Source organism: Scyliorhinus torazame, chromosome 3 (assembly GCF_047496885.1).
Source record: "Scyliorhinus torazame isolate Kashiwa2021f chromosome 3, sScyTor2.1, whole genome shotgun sequence".
Lineage (NCBI taxonomy): Eukaryota > Metazoa > Chordata > Chondrichthyes > Carcharhiniformes > Scyliorhinidae > Scyliorhinus > Scyliorhinus torazame.
The window spans coordinates 10297395-10315148 of NC_092709.1; the positions used below are offsets into that span (position 1 = coordinate 10297395).

Genomic DNA, 17754 nt, shown 5'->3' on the forward strand with positions numbered 1-17754 from the left:
TGGGGCTGGGTTGTGGGGATATTTTTTGTCAAAATTGTATTAATTGTTTAACCATTTTGTATGTTATAATTGAAAATTTTCTGAAAAATACTTTTTTAAAAACCTCAGGGTCACCGCTGAGCAGAAACAGAACTGGATAAGCCATGTCACACTGTGGTCGCGAGAGCAGGTCAGGCTGGGAATTGTGGTAAGTCACTCACATCCCCCCCCCCCCCCACCGACTCCAAAGTCTCTCCAAAATCTACACAGTACAAATCAGGAGTATGAAATACTCTCCACTTGCCTGGATGAGTGCAGCTCCAACAACACAAGAATCCCGGCACCCCACCCAGCACAATGGCAACAGCGTGTACCATCTACAAGATGTGCTGCAGCAACTGTCAAAGCCTTTTTCAACAGACTGTACAAATATGTGACCTCTAACACCTAGAATGACAAGGGAGGCAGATGCATGGATATATTGCACTTTCTCCCAGTGTCTGCGTGGATTTCCTCCGGGTGCTGTGGTTTCCTCCCATAGTCCAAGGATGTGCAGGCTGGGTGGATTGGCCAGGCTAAATTGGCCCTTAGTGTCAAAAGAAGTGTAGGTTAGTGGATTGGCAGAATCCATGCACAAGGTTAAGGGGATAGGGTGGGTGGGGGGGGGTCTAGATAAGTGCTCTGTCAGGGGTTCGGTGCAGATGCGATGGGTCGGGTGGCTGCCTTCTGTACTGCAGGGACTCTGGATTATGTGATGTTGTGTTCTGTGCTCTTAAGCATCATGCTAATGAAATAATAGAATGAAACTGATTTTGCACATTTTGTTTGGGGATGAACAACTGTATGAGTAGCATGGGCAGCACGGTAGCATTGTGGTTAGCACAATTGCTTCACAGCTCCAGGATCCCAGGTTCTATTCCGGCTTGGGTCACTGTGTGCGGAGTCTGCACATCCTCCCAGTGTGCGCGTGGGTTTCTTCCAGGTGCTCCGGTTTCCTCCCAGTCCAAAGATGTGCAGGTTAGGTGGATTGGCCATGATAAATTGCCTTTAGTGTCCAAAATTACCCTTAGTGTTGGGTGGGGTTACTGGGTTATGGGGATAGGGTGGAGGTGTTGCCCTTGGGTATGGTGCTCTTTCCAAGAGCCGGTGCATTCGATGGGCCAAATGGCCTCCTTCTGCATGTAAATTCTATGATAATCTATGATACAACCACCTGCAAGCTCTCCTCCAAGCAGACATCATCCTGACTTGGATCTACTTTGGCGTTTCTTCACTGTTGCTGGATCAAAAATCTAGAACTCCCTCCTCAACAGACGTACCTACATTAGATGGACCGCAGCACAAGAAGGCAGCTCACCGCCACATTCTAAGGGGTAATTAGATATGGGCAACACCCACATCCCACGCAAGAATAAAAAAGCAATACACTGACCATTTTTATTTCATAGAATTTATTCAGCATTCAAGTAAAAGAAAGCAAGGCTGAAAAACAGACGGCAAAAAGCACTCTCTCCATGGGCTACAAATCATACTTCAAGATGACTGGCATAAGAATTGGTCTTGGGCCAGGTTGTATGAGCAGAGTCCTTTCCTGCAGGGAAGTAACTAATAAACACTCATTTCAATGCCACTTGAATCAGAATCAAGGTGTAAGCTTGTAAGAGAGATATCCAGACATGAACCTACTTATTACCACATGCGTTAGAGCAACCTTAAATCATTAAATTTTTTTAGCTATGAACAACATTAGGAAAATCTGTAAATTCGGAGTACAAAAGATCATGACTGACAAAGCTCAGCTGTCAGCCATGGCATATCCTTGGTTTGGACAGCTTGAACATGCAATGTTTCTTCAGACTATTTAGCTTAAGCAATATACCCCATAATCCACTCACTGTTTTGAGTCAGGGCTTGGAGTAAGCAGTCAAGACATCCCTCTACGTTATCAGATGTACCATCAGCAGCAGTCAGCTTCAGTTTTTGTAGGGCATCATTTAGATTATCTATGAGAAAAAAACAACTCATTTTAGATACTATATCAAAGCTGCTCATCAATAGACAAACACTATGCTGGTTATGTGACTTTCCCCCAGACAATCATTAATAATGGCAGCAATGTTCCACAATACATTTTCCTGTTCAAGAATGAATCATACTGAATAGAGTTTGAGCAGTATTTGAACAAATGTTTTCTTTTTAAAAAGTTGAGAACTTAATTTGGAATCAGCTTTTCGCAGACTTTTTGCACTACGTTTTGTGATGCACATCCTTTTCTGTTTGCATCAGCATTTCACAATGCTGTTCAATCACGCTTTGCAAGGAAATTGATTTGTTAAATCATCACTTGTTTAAAGGTGAGGTAAAACTGCAGTGATTTTTTAAAATCAATTCCATTTTAAGATAATGGCATGAGGGCAGCATGGTGGTGCAGTGGGTTAGCCCTGTTGCTTCACGGCGCCGAGGTCCCAGGTTTGATCCCGGCTCTGGGTCACTGTCCGTGTGGAGCTTGCACATTCTCCCAGTGTTTGCGTGGGTTTCACCCCCACAACCCAAAGATGTGCAGGGTAGGTGGATTGAATACGCTAAATTGCCCCTTAATTGAAAAAAAAATGAATTGGGTGCACTAAATTTAAAAAAAAAGATAACGGCATAGGATCAAATCATATATGTAAACAGTGTGATTTTCAAATAGTGATCTTTGATTTAGAATATGAACTATGAACACGAGGTATCATTTGTGTAACCTGGCAGGCGTTATTACAACAGGTCACACTTACGTAGCACTGAGCAAAATACCTTTGGACGACTCAGAATTTTTCAGCATTAAGACTACAAGTAGAAATTCTGATGTGGTGACTGAAGACTTGGGTGGGTTTTTCTTTAAAAAGAGGCTCAGGAAAATAATTCCAGACAGCAGGACAAAAGAGGAAGTGCATGATAACCAGTCAAAGGACTGGACAGTAAAAAGCTGAAGAGGGGTTACAGAATTAGGTGGACTGAGACCACTTGCAAAGAACGAGGATTTAAACATTTGGTGTGCTGGGGAACAGGAAGCCAGTGTCGTTCGGCAAAAGCATTTAGCACAGGAGAATGTGAAGCGTGGGTAGGATTTTTGTGCACGTTTGAATCCCTACAGTGCAGAAGGAGGCCATTCTGCACCGACCCTTTGAAAGAGCACCCTACCTAGGCCCACTTCACCTCCAACTCCATAATCTAACCTGCACATCCTTGGATAGTGGGAGGAAACTGGAGCACCCGGAAGAAACCCACGCAGACATGGGAGAATGTACAAACTCAACACAGACAGGGACAGCACGGTGACACAGTGGTTAGCACTGCTGTCTCACAGCGCCAAGGACTCAGGTTCAACCCTGGCCCACGATCATTGTCCGTGTGGAGTTTGCACATTCTCCCTGTGTCTGCGTGGGTCTTACCCTAACTCAAAAAGATGTGCAGAGTAGGTCAACACATTAACTTGCCCCTTAATTGGAAAAAAACATTTATTAAAAAGAAACTCCAGTGACCCACAGCTGAAATTAAACCCGGGTCCCTGGTGCAGTGAGGCAGCAGTGCTAACCATTGTGCCAAAGTTGCAACAGTGCATGTCACGAATCCAATAAGTAGTGAACTGGAGACTTCCGGTGTCAGCCATGAACTGAGCGGTTGCACCGAAGTTGGCTCTCTCTTGGGAACTTCTTACTAGCCCTTTAAACCTGTCAAAACTCCAACAGTACTCATTACATCCTTGCTTCAAACATGGACAAAAGAGCTGAATGCCAGAAGTGAGGTGAGAGTGACTGCCCTTGACATCAAGGCAGCATTTGACCGAGTGCGGCATCAAGGAGCCCTAGCTAAACTGGAGTCAATGGGAATCAGGGGGGAAAACTCTCTGCTGGTTGGAATCAAACTTGGCACAAAGGAAGATGGTTGTGATGGTTGGAGGGCAATCATCTCAACTCCAGAACATCACTGCAGGAGTTGCTCAGGGTAGTGTGCTAGGCCCAACCATCTTCAGCTGCTTCATCAATGACTTCCCTTCCATCATAAGGTCAGAAGTGGGGATGTTTGCAGATTACTTCACAACATTCAGCACCATTTGTGACTCCTCAGATAATGAAGCAATCCATGTCCAAATGCAGCAAGTCCTGGACAATATCCAGGCTTGGACTGACAAGTGGCAAGTTACAGTCACGTCACACAAGTGCCAGATAATGACAATCTCCTACAAGAGAGGATCTAACCACCATCCCGACATTCAATGGTATTACCATTGCTGGAATCCCCCACTATCAACAACCTGGGGGGTTACCATTGATCAGAAGCTGAACTGGACTAGGCAAATTAATACTATGGCTACCAGGGCAGGTCAAAGGCTAGGAATCCTCCAGCGAGTAACTCACCTGACCCCCCCCAAAGCCTGTCCACCATCTATAAAGGTACAAGTCAGGAGTGTAATGGAATACTCTCCATTTGCCTGGATGAGTGCAGCTCCAACAACACTCAAGAAGCTCAACACCATCCAGGACAAAGCAGCCCCCTTGATTGCTCCCCCTTCCACAAACACTCAAATCCTCCACCACCACCGACAAACAGTGGCAGCTGTGTGTACCATCTACAAGATGCACTGCAGTAACTCACCAAGGTTCCTTAGATAACGCCTTCCAAACCCACGACCGGTACCATCTAGAAGGAGCAGCAGAAACCTGGGGATCCACCAACTGGAGGGTCCCCTCCAAGTCACTCACCACCCTGACTTGGAAATATATCTCTGTTCCATCACTGTCGCTGGGTGACACCCACATCCCGTAAATGAATTTTTTAAAAAAACGGACACAAAAATACCACAAAATCCCCCAGTTTCACCCCAATTAATACCCAACCGACTGAAATGCCGTCAAACCAGCTCAGCAAGTCAGGAAAGGAAACCATAACCCCAGAACAAGGGACATGCAGGGCGATCCAGATCGGAACTTGGTGGACCCAGTAGTAAACAAATCCAAATACCTACAACGGAGGAAAAGTGGAAGAAGCTGGACATGGAGATCGGGAGAGGACTCTGGAGCGAAGCAGCCACCCCCGGGAACAATTGCTATAAATTAGCAATTGAAAGCTGACCCAGACCTTTCGGCGCCAGCAGGGGCTGACACAAAGGAAGGTAATCGACCACCCCCCGATCAAGGAATCGCCCTATTATTGGAGCATATCGAACCAAGTGATTGGGACCAAGTCCAATCACTTGGAACCAGGTACGAGGTCCGCCCCGAGAGGCGGGAAGCCCCTGGGGACTATAAGAATAGGGGCCAAGTTCAACTCGACCCTTCTCTTCCTGCTCGCAACCTTCGAGACCCTTCTACAAGAAACTGTAAGTGTTACTCCAGCGATCGCTACCAGATAGGCGCTCCAGACTATCGACTTGTACCAGCTTTTGAATCCCGCAGGCTCAGAACCAATTCGAAAGACCATTCGTTTCCCTGACCTGGTGGGTCGTTTCCAAAGTTATGTATTGGCCTTTAGTGGTAGGTAGTAGTCTAGAAGTAGGATTATTGTACAAGTATTAATTGCTGCATATAATAAATGAGCATTGATTTAACTCTTACTAAGCGGCGTGTTGCATTATTAATCATTACTTGGACTTGAACCACGTGGCGGTATCAGAAAGATACCTGGCGACTCATGAGCAAAGGTGACAGAATAAGAATAAAGTAAACTAAGGCTAAAACTAGCAACAATGTGAATGGTGACAAGGAATGTTCTGGTCCTGCCTCAAATTTGTCAGGTACTAGACCACCGGCGTTTCCGGAGAGAGAAGCGAGAAAAGAGGATAGGAGGCAACACCCAGAATTCGGGGAAAAGAGTGGTTAAAGGGGGTCGAGAGAAGGGAAGAACCTATTTATGCTGCCATGGCGACCAATGTGTTATGCTCCTGTTGCCTTGATCACGCCCCTAAAACATTTTAATACAATGGGGGTAGCCTGTATATAGTTTATGGTATGGTTGTCAGAACCGATCATTTGGATTCTACTGTTAATTAATATGCCTCGTGTTCCTATATGTTTCCTGTGTACTCTTATATTTTCTGTACAAATAAATAAAAAAAAATTTTAAGTAGTGCATTGGAGCTTATAGAGTTGAATCAGTGACAAAAAAAAGTGAACAAGGGTTTCAGTAACCACGAGGGTTCGGAACAGATGGAGACAAGATATGGTGATACTGAAAATAAGTGATTTTGGTGATGTTGAAATTATGGAAGTTACAATCCAAGTTCTGGCTTGGCGCGGCATTATGGCAGTTAGCACTGCTGCCTCAGCATCAGGGATCCAAGTTCAATTCCAGCCTTGGGTGACTGTCTGCACGTTCTCAGCGTCTGTGGGGGTTTCCTCCCAGTCAAAAGATGTGCAGGTTAGGTGAGATTACAGGGTTAGGCGGGAGGATTGGTGCAGACATGATGGGTCGAATGGCTTCCTTCTGCACTGTAAGAATTCTAAGGACACCAAGGCTTTAAATAATCAGCTTCAGTTTGAGCTTCCAGCAAGGTGGCGGTGTTGTTCGCAAGGCCAAAAAACAATGGATTCAAATTTGCTTAAAATTTAATTAAAAGTAGATTGGGGCAGTTTGTGGATTAGACAGGTGAGAATCAAAGTTGGATCTATGAGAAAGTCTAGAGGGATCTATGCTGCAGAGAGAAGAGAAAGCTTCACTGGTTGCACTAAGATAATTAAGGACAAAAAGCTGTCAGACCTAATGGAATTTCTCCACCCGGAGAAGATCAGATACACCATCGGAGGGTCAGATGATGGCTTCCACAAAGTGTGGGGGCAATTCATCAGCCTGATCTCACACCTGTTTGAAGCCAACAACGGATAGAATTGGGGGGGGGGGGGGGGGGGGGAAAGAGAAGAGGAAGAAAGAGACCCCCCCTCCCCCCAAGGAAATGCCAGGAGGGAACCCAGGGAGGCGCCAACACGGGGACCAGAGGGCCCCCAAGCAAAACAAATCATGTACAGTGCTGGGAAGGGCCTACGGTAGGACCCGGAGACAGTAAAAAGGGGGTAGGGAGGTGCCAAAAAGGGACAATGTGTAAATTATAAATAATAAGTTTCATCCATCTCTTGTAGTGTAAAAAATTTAATTTTAATTAAAATATTTATTTTAAAAAATAAATTAATAGGAAAAATTCAGAAGCAATATGTTCAAAGGCTCTGGACGGGGTAGAAGATAGTAAATTGAGAGAATGCATGGGTCAAGTCTGGGACAATGTTAGTTTTTGAAGTGACAAGAATTGATTTAAAGCAAAAGGTGACTGCCAAAGATTCTGGAAAGCACATCACAGGAGGCCATTCAGACTACTGCGCACATGCCAATTCCTCGAGAATCATCTAATTAGCATCAGGACTAGATAGGGTTATGATGTGAAGCTGGACGGAAAGTCATCAAGGGGATGGAAGATCCCAGAAATGGAACTGGAGAAGGTAAACAGAAGAAAGTTAATTGTGGGACAATGGTAGACATGGTTGCCTGTGGAACAGCATCCAATGGCAGAGGCACAGTTTGCTATAGAGGGCAAAGAGACACATGAGCAAGAGAGTAGACAGCATAGCCTGGTGACTGTCCAAGAAAGGGAAGATGGGGCTGGAATCTACATTACAAGTAAGTTAGATTAGGCCATTCATCCCATTGGGCCTGTTCCACCATTCAAGATCATGGGTATGTAATTATAGCCTCAACTCCACATTCTGGCTCTTTCTCTCTCCTCCCCCCCCCACTCCTTCCACCAAAACACCCTTTAACTGTTTTGTTAGTCAAAAATGTATCTACCTCCCCGGGGAAAGAGAATTCCATTGACTCTCAACTCTAAAAAACAATCTGCCTTAAATGGGGTATCCCTTATGCTTAAGCCATGTTCCATAGTTCTGATCTCTCTCAAGGGAAAGATCCTTTTCGCTCCCACTGTTAAGCCATCTCAGAATCCTGTATAATTCATGAAGATCAGCTCTCACAAGGTTAATCTAGGAAGGTCAGGTTTTGTAAATAGTTACTTCAAGCTATCTTAAGATAAAATAAAATTGGGGGAAGGGAAGGGGGTGTTAAGGGGTAGCTAATTAGCATTTCCCCCTGGATACATGGCCCAAGTGACTCATGCTGCCATGGAAATAAGGTATGGGAAGGTAGAAATCCATAGAAAGACACTGTAGGATTGGACTGCAGGTTTTCTCAAAGATCCCTGAACCCCACAGACATAACCAGTCTTCAAGAATCAGAGAGAGACACACAGAAACAGTGAGTCTCTATTTTTCACCACAGTACACAGGTGAAAGCTCATGCTCAAAGTGACTAACTTTGAGAGGATTTTAATGGGGCTGGAAGATTTACATAGCTTTGGCTAGAGGGAAAAATCTACAGCCCCCCCCCCCCTCCCACTGCAAAACTCAGTTTGGGGATCAGAAACCGTCTGACTGGGAAAGGAAAGAAGGAAGCCATCAGCAGCTGAGCATAGCTTTGACGTGGTCCCTGAGAATGAACTGCCCACTTATGGAAAAAACTAAGTAAACCTATGGAATGGAATTTTCAGTCGTTTACAAGTTAAATGCGGGATGATTTTTATATCTCAAGAGCATAGATTGTCTACGGAATAGTATTTAGACAAGAACCGAGAATGCTGGAAAAACTCAGGGATAGAAAGGAGTTTAACATTCAGTCTGACTCTTCAGAATACGGTGTTCTCTCCCTACAGATGCTGCCAGACCTGCCAAATTTTTCCAGCATTCTGTTCTTCTTTCAGATTCTAATATCAGCAGTATTTTAGTATTTAGACAAGGTTGCTTTTAGTTTGTTTATTTAAGTAAAAGTTTTAAAATTGAAATCTTGTTGTGCGATCCTTCCAGTCACTAAGAATTCAAGCACTTTTTAAAAAAGCTATTGGTCTCTATGGGATCATAACATTGAACACAAATTATGACCTCAGATTACATCATAAAAGTGCTAGAGAATCAGTGTGAGGAAAAGAAATGTAATTGGTTCACAAGATGTTTGAACTGTTCTGCCATTGAATATTAGTTTGGACCTCAATGAATCATCAAAGGCTCCATAAATTAATACTTTCCCAAAACACAAGATGAGATTCTTAAGAATACTAACATTATACAGTAGCATTAAAACAGTTTAGCTCGCCATTACGTTATTTGGAGGACCTTGCTGTACAGAAATTGCTGCCGTGTTGCCTATATTACAACAGTGACCAAATTCAAAAGTGCTTCCATTGGCTGTAAACCTGTTTGGGATGTCCTGTGGTTGTAAAAAACATTTCTTTTGAATGGAAAAACAGCTACAGCACGTATTAAAAGGCAAATTAATAACAAGGTCACATTGATTTTAAAGATAATCAATTTTGAGTTTCTGGTTTGCTCTCGCATATAAATGAACACTTAAAAAGTAACCCTCTTTGAAACTGTACAAGTGGGCTGAGCAAAACAGCATCAATTATTCCCCATTATCTGGGATTTCAAACAATCCAGATTCCTATCAATCGTGCCAACACCTTCACAGTAAACTGTGGGTTTGGATAACTTGGCAGCAAGCAGTTTCCTTGGTAACTTATAATACTGTAAAAAATTACAAATTGTAGCATTGTCACTGGAAATATGGCAACTTACATCGATCAATTATTATGTAACAGCATAACCCTGTTGCAATATATTCACAAGATATCTTTGGCAGCATAAGGAACTAGGGAAAAAAAAATCAAGGCCACAAAAAGCAATAGGCACAAAGACCGATAACTCAGGCAGGTCTCTAGTCCGATTATGAAAATACCCTTACGCAAAAAAAAATTGTTAAGGGGCAATTTAGCATGGGCAAACCACCTACCCTGCACATCTTTGGGTTGTGGGGGTGAGACCCACGCAGACACAAGGAGAATGTGCAAACTCCACACAGACAGTGACCTGGGGCCAGGACTGAACGTGGGTCAAGCGCTAACCACTGTGCCACCCTATTCATTGCATTTCATATGTATGTGGGCAGCAGATTTTTTTTTTTTAATAAATATTTTATTGAAAATTTTTGGTCAACCAACACAGTACATTGTGCATCCTTTATACAATATTATAACAACACAAATAACAATGACCTAATTTATAAAAAAAAATGAATAAATTATAAATAACAAAAATGAAAACTAACCCTAATTGGCAACTGCCTTATCACAAGTAACACTCTCCAAAAATATAATTTAACAGTCCAATATATAATTATCTGTAGCAACGACCTATACATATTATACAGTATATATTAACAACCCTGAGAGTCCTTCTGGTTCCTCCCCCCCCCCCCCCCCCCTCCCCCCGATCCTGGGCTGCTGCTGCTGCTGCCTTCTTTTTTCCATTCCATCTATCTTTCTGCGAGGTATTCGACGAACGGTTGCCACCACCTGGTGAACCCTTGAGCCGACCCCCTTAGAACAAACTTAATCCGCTCTAGCTTTATAAACCCTGCCATGTCATTTATCCAGGTCTCCACCCCCGGGGGCTTGGCTTCTTTCCACATTAATAATATCCTGCGCCGGGCTACTAGGGACGCAAAGGCCAAAACATCGGCCTCTCTCGCCTCCTGCACTCCCGGCTCTTGTGCAACCCCAAATATAGCCAACCCCCAGCTTGGTTCGACCCGGACCCCCACTACTTTCGAAAGCACCTTTGTCACCCCCATCCAAAACCCCTGTAGTGCCGGGCATGACCAAAACATATGGGTATGATTCGCTGGGCTTCTCGAGCACCTCGCACACCTATCCTCCACCCCAAAAAATTTACTGAGCCGTGCTCCAGTCATATGCGCCCTGTGTAATACCTTAAACTGAATCAGGCTTAGCCTGGCACACGAGGACGACGAGTTTACCCTGCTTAGGGCATCTGCCCACAGCCCCTCCTCGATCTCCACCCCCAGCTCTTCTTCCCATTTCCCTTTTAGTTCATCTACCATAGTCTCCCCTTCGTCCCTCATTTCCCTATATATATCTGACACCTTACCATCCCCCACCCATGTCTTTGAGATCACTCTGTCCTGCACCTCTTGTGTCGGGAGCTGCGGGAATTCCCTCACCTGTTGCCTCACAAAAGCCCTCAGTTGCATATACCTGATGCATTCCCTTGGGGCAACCCATATTTCTCGGTCAGCGCTCCCAGACCCGCGAACTTCCCATCCACAAACAGATCTTTCAGTTGCGTTATTCCTGCTCTTTGCCACATTCCATATCCCCCATCCATTCCCCCCGGGGCAAACCTATGGTTGTTTCTTATCGGGGACCCCCCCAAGGCTCCAGTCTTTCCACTATGCCGTCTCCACTGTCCCCAAATCTTCAGTGTAGCCACCACCACCGGGCTTGTGGTGTAGTTCCTCGGTGAGAATGGCAATGGGGCTGTCACCATAGCCTGTAGGCTAGTCCCCCTACAGGACGCCCTCTCTAATCTCTTCCACGCCGCTCCCTCATCCTCTCCCATCCACTTACTCACCATTGAAATATTAGCGGCCCAATAATACTCACTTAGGCTCGGTAGTGCCAGCCCCCCCCATCCCTGCTACGCTGTAAGAATCCCTTCCTCACTCTCGGGGTCTTCCCGGCCCACACAAAACCCATGATGCTCTTTTCAATCCTTTTAAAAAAAGCCTTGGTGATCACCACCGGGAGGCACTGAAACACAAAGAGGAATCTCGGGAGGACCACCATCTTAACCGCCTGCACCCTCCCTGCCAGTGACAGGGATACCATATCCCATCTCTTGAAATCGTCCTCCATTTGTCCACCAACCGCGTTAAATTTAACCTATGCAATGTGCCCCAATTCTTGGCTATCTGGATCCCCAGGTAACGAAAGTCCCTTGTTACCTTCCTCAACGGTAGGTCCTCTATTTCTCTACTCTGCTCCCCTGGATGCACCACAAACAACTCACTTTTCCCCCATGTTCAATTTATACCCTGAAAAATCCCCAAACTCCCCAAGTATCCGCATTATTTCTGGCATCCCCTCCGCCGGGTCTGCCACGTATAGTAGCAAATCGTCCGCATACAAAGGTACCCGGTGTTCTTCTCCTCCTCTAAGTACTCCCCTCCACTTCTTGGAACCCCTCAACGCTATCGCCAGGGGCTCAATCGCCAGTGCAAACAATAATGGGGACAGAGGGCATCCCTGCCTTGTCCCTCTATGGAGCCGAAAATATGCAGATCCCCGTCCATTCGTGACCACGCTCGCCATCGGGGCCCTATACAACAGCTGCACCCATCTAACATACCCCTCTCCAAAACCAAATCTCCTCAACACCTCCCACAAATAATCCCACTCCACTCTATCAAATGCTTTCTCGGCATCCGTTTCCCCCTCTGGTGGGGCCATCATCATTACCCCTAACAACCTCCGTATATTCGTGTTCAGCTGTCTCCCCTTCACAAACCCAGTTTGGTCCTCGTGGACCACCCCCGGGACACATTCCTCTATTCTCATTGCCATTACCTTGGCCAGGATCTTGGCATCTACATTTAGGAGGGAAATAGGCCTATAGGACCCGCATTGTAGCGGGTCCTTTTCCTTCTTTAAGAGAAGCGATATCGTTGCTTCAGACATAGTCGGGGGCAGTTGTCCCCTTTCCTTTGCCTCATTAAAGGTCCTCGTCAATACCGGGGCGAGCAAGTCCACATATTTTCTATAGAATTCGACTGGGAATCCACCCGGTCCCGGGGCCTTTCCCGCCTGCATGCTCCTAATTCCTTTCACCACTTCTTCTACCTCGATCTGTGCTCCCAGTCCCACCCTTTCCTGCTCTTCCACCTTGGGAAATTCCAGCCGATCCAAGAAGCCCATCATTCTCTCCCTCCCATTCACTCTCTCCGCTCCCCACTCCATCTCTCCTTCCTCATCCCTCACTCCCCCGATTTCCCTCGCTGCTCCCCTTTTCCTCAATTGGTGTGCCAGCAACCTGCTCGCCTTCTCCCCATATTCGTACTGTACACCCTGTGCCTTCCTCCATTGTGCATCTGCAGTGCCCGTAGTCAGCAAGTCAAATTCTACATGTAGCCTTTGCCTTTCCCTGTACAGTCCCTCCTCCGGTGCTTCCGCATATTGTCTGTCCACCCTCAAAAGTTCTTGCAGCAACCGCTCCCGTTCCTTACTCTCCTTCTTCCCTTTATGTGCCGTTATTGAGATCAGCTCCCCTCTAACCACCGCCTTCAGCGCCTCCCAGACCACTCCCACCTTGACCTCCCCATTATCATTGAGTTCCAAGTACTTTTCAATGCACCCCCTCACCCTTAGACACACCCCCTCATCTGCCATTAGTCTCATGTCCATTCTCCAGGGTGGGCGCCCTCCTGTTTCCTCCTCTATCTCCAAGTCTACCCAGTGTGGAGCGTGATCCGAAATGGCTATAGCCGTATACTCCGTTCCCCTCACCTTCGGGATCAACACCCTTCCCAGCACAAAAAAGTCTATTCGCGAGTAGACTTTATGGACATAGGAGAAAAACGAGAACTCCTTACTCCTAGGTCTGCTAAATCTCCACGGGTCTACACCTCCCATCTGCTCCATAAAATCTTTAAGTACCTTGGCTGCTGCCGGCCTCCTTCCAGTCCTGGACTTCGACCTATCCAGCCCTGGTTCCAACACCGTATTAAAATCTCCCCCCATTATCAGCTTTCCCATCTCTAGGTCCGGAATGCGTCCTAGCATCCGCCTTATAAAATTGGCATCATCCCAGTTCGGGGCATATACGTTTACCAAAACCACCGTCTCCCCCTGTAGTTTGCCACTCACCATCACGTATCTGCCCCCGTTATCCGCCACTATAGTCTTTGCCTCGAACATTACCCGCTTCCACACTAATATAGCCACCCCCCTGTTTTTCGCATCTAGCCCCGAATGGAACACCTGCCCCACCCATCCTTTGCGTAGCCTAACCTGGTCTATCAGTTTCAGGTGCGTTTCCTGTAACATAACCACATCTGCCTTAAGTTTCTTAAGGTGTGCGAGTACCCGTGCCCTCTTTATCGGCCCGTTCAGCCCTCTCACGTTCCACGTGATCAGCCGGGTTGGGGGGCTTCCTACACCCCCCCCTTGTCGATTAGCCACCCCCTTTTTCCAGCTCCTCACCCGGTTCCCACGCAGCTGTATCTCCCCCAGGCGGTGCCCCCCCCGCCCATCCCCTCCCATACCAGCTCCCCAGCAGCAGCAACCCAGTGTGGGCAGCAGATTTTGAGAAGCATAAATAAGCTTCTTTATGGGAATAGTTCACTGCTGAGAGAACGAATATCATTTCTTCAGTTGTTAATCTACCCCGCAGACCACTTTTGATCCCAAGCTTCAATCATGTACCAAACGTTCAATTGCTACCAAGGCACTTTAAAAATGAGTGCACTCTACTACAATTAGATACCTCAGAAATTCTACATCTCCCTTTTAATAATTTTGCAAAGTAATACAATCGCCAGTTGTGCTTAGGAGCAGACTTTCGTTATTAAGCACTGAGAGGGAAGCATTGGTTAGCACCACTGCCTCACGGTGCCAAGGACCAGAGTTCGATCACAGCCCTGGGTCACTGTCCGTGTGGAGTTTACACATTTTCCCAGTGTCTGCGTGGGTCTCACCCCCACAATTCAAAAGGATTTGCAGGGTAGGTGGATTGGCCACGCTAAAAGTGCCCCTTAATTAGAAAAAACGAGAAAAAAAATTTAAAAGCACCAACAATGATATACATTATGGTAGGCGTCAACATTTTCTGTAACATTCATCAAGTTTTATTGGTCATTAATATACAATGTTACATAATTAAATGTTTTCCCCTCTTTTTTTTAGTTCCATTTAAAATTGCACATACGGACACCAAATTGCAATTCTTAATACAAGTTTGTTGAAACTTCTGCTCAGCAATATATAACTGGTGCCATGTAAAACCTTGCATTTATATCACACTTTTAACAATACCAGGATATTCCAAAGAACTTTAAGTACTTAGAGTAGTTATTTGTACTGTGAAAGTCAAAAAATTGTGCACAGAAAGGTCCCATAAAAAACATTTTGGTGGTTGCTTTAATAAGGGCAAACGAAAACGTTCGGAAACATGTCTCTTTCTTCAGTAACATTTACAGAACATTACAGCGCAGTACAGGCCCTTTGGCCCTCAATGTTGCGCCGACCTGTGAAACCACTCTAAAGCCCATCTACACTATTCCCTTATCGTCCGTATGTCTATCCAATGACCATTTGAATACCCTTAGTGTTGGCGAGTCCACTACTGTTGCAGGCAGGGCATTCCACACCCTTACTACTCTGAGTAAAGAACCTACCTCTGACATCTGTCTTATATCTACCTTCCCTTAATTTAAAGCTATGTCCCCTCGTGCGAGACATCACCATCCGAGGAAAAAGGCTCTCACTGTCCACCCTATCCAATCCTCTGATCATCTTGTATGCCTCAATTAAGTCATCTCTTAACCTTCTTCTCTCTAACGAAAACAGCCTCAAGTCCCTCAGCCTTTCCTCATAAGATCTTCCCTCCATACCAGGCAACATTCTGGTAAATCTCCTCTGCACCCTTTCCAATGCTTCCACATCCTTCCAATAATGCGGCGACCAGAATTCCACGCAATACTCCAAATGCGGCCGCACCAGAGTTTTGTACAGCTGCAACATGACCTCATGGCTCCGAAACTCAATCCCTCTACCAATAAAAGCTAACACACCGTACGCCTTCTTAACAACCCTCTCAACCTGAGTGGCAACTTTCAGGGATCTATGTACATGGACACCGAGATCTCTCTGCTCATCCACACTGCCAAGAATCTTACCATTAGCCGAGTACTCTGTCTTCCTGGTATTCCTTCCAAAATGAATCACCTCACACTTTTCTGCATTAAACTCCATTTGCCACCTCTCAGCCCAGCGCTGCAGCTTATCTATGTCCCTCTGTAACTTGTAACATCCTTCCGCACTGTCCACAACTCCACCGACTTTAGTGTCATCTGCAAATTTACTCACCCATCGTTCTACGCCTTCCTCCAGGTCATTTATAAAAATGACAAACAGCAGTGGCCCCAAAACAGATCCTTGTGGTACAACACTAGTAACTGGACTCCAGTCTGAACACTTCCCATCAACCACCACCCTTTGTCTTCTTCCAGCTACCCAATTTCTGATCCAAACTGCTAAATCACCCCGAATCCCATGCCTCCGTATTTTCTGCAGTAGCCTACCGTGGGGAACCTTATCAAACGCTTTACTGAAATCCATATATACCACATCAACTGCTTTACCCTCATCCACCTGTTTGGTCACCTTCTCAAAGATCTCAATAAGGTTTGTGAGGCACAACCTACCCTTCACAAAACCATGTTGACTATCTCTAATCAAATTATTCCTTTCCAGGTGATTATGCATCATATCTCTTATAAACCTTTCCAAGATTTTGCCCACAACAGAAGTAAGGCTCACTGGTCTATAGTTACCGGGGTTGTCTCTACTCCCCTTCTTGAACAAGGGGACAACATTTGCTATCCTCCAGTCTTCTGGCACTATTCCTGTAGACAAAGATGACTTAAAGATCAGAGCCAAAGGCTCAGCAATCTCCTCCCTAGCTTCCCAGAGAATCCCAGGATAAATCCCATCCGGCCCAGGGGATTTATCTATTTTCACACTTTCCAGAATTGCTAACACCTCCTCCTTATGAACCTCAAGTCCTTCTAGTCTAGTAGCCTGAATCTCAGTATTCTCCTCAACAATATTGTCTTTTTCCTGTGTGAATACAGACGAAAAATATTCATTTAGCACCTCTCCTATCTCCTCGGACTCCAAGCACAACTTCCCACTACTGTCCTTGACTGGCCCTACTCTTACCCTAGTCATTCGTTTATTCCTGACATATCTATAGAAAGCTTGAGGACGAGATCCCTTGTGTCTGCCCTAATGTATTATTTATTAATAATCTGATCAAATAAACGGTCACTAAATCACAATCATTATGACGGGTTTCTGGGGAAAACTGCAAAAAATGAACTAGATATAATATTTTACACAAAACGACAAACCATTGAGCCACATTTTGTGGACATGATGGAACTCTGAATTATTAGTGCCAGTTAACAAATTTCCATAAGCAAAATATGGAGGAGACTGATAGAAAACAATTCCTTTCCATCTACTAACACACTCTGGTCTTTGCATCAAAGTGCCAATTATTTAATTTACTGGATACTTAAAGGCTCTCCATCAAGATGGGAAAGTTCGGTGCTTACTGGGAACTTTCACTCAACTGTCCATGAACCCGTATTTTAAGCCTTATGTCCTTTATAACTATGTTAGCATAGCTATGGCAATTCAAATACACAATTCTACATTAAATGAATTTGGGTCACCTCACCAGTAATGCCAATACCGGACCAGTCCCCAACATTTGTTATGATGCTGGACAAGAACCCCAAACAATCTTTCTATTTGTCAAACTGTGAGGAAAGGATACTTTATCCCAAGAGTGGTGACTCTGACCAGTAGGGGCCTTTTATGTTAAAAAAAACTTAAATTTAAGCACGGAATCCACCACATAAACAGTTGTAACGCACTATCTACCCCTGCCACTAATTTCAATTGAGCAACCCAACACAGTTCAAATGCCACTTATAAATAGAGTTAACAAAACAGGTTTCTTGCATAGCTGTGTCAGGACTTTTAAAGAGAGATCCTTTCAAGAGCAGACCCTGTACACTCCTGCTCAACCAAACAGCATTTGGCAAAACGGCTGTTCA

The 17754-nt window shown here is 45.2% G+C and overlaps 1 protein-coding gene across 4 annotated transcripts in view; it reads right to left on the bottom strand.

Moving 5' to 3' along the window:
• rap1gds1 (RAP1, GTP-GDP dissociation stimulator 1) overlaps window positions 1-17754 on the bottom strand; it is a 108164-nt gene that overhangs the window by 84858 nt on the left and 5552 nt on the right. For all 4 annotated transcript variants that reach the window (XR_011940078.1, XM_072495290.1, XM_072495289.1 and 1 more), the window contains one exon: window positions 1875-1982. Coding sequence is in view for 2 of the 4 variants with exons in the window: in XM_072495290.1 (XP_072351391.1) it covers window positions 1875-1982 (108 nt within the window). In the remaining 2 variants the exon portion in view is untranslated. The remainder of the gene's footprint in view (window positions 1-1874; window positions 1983-17754) is intronic.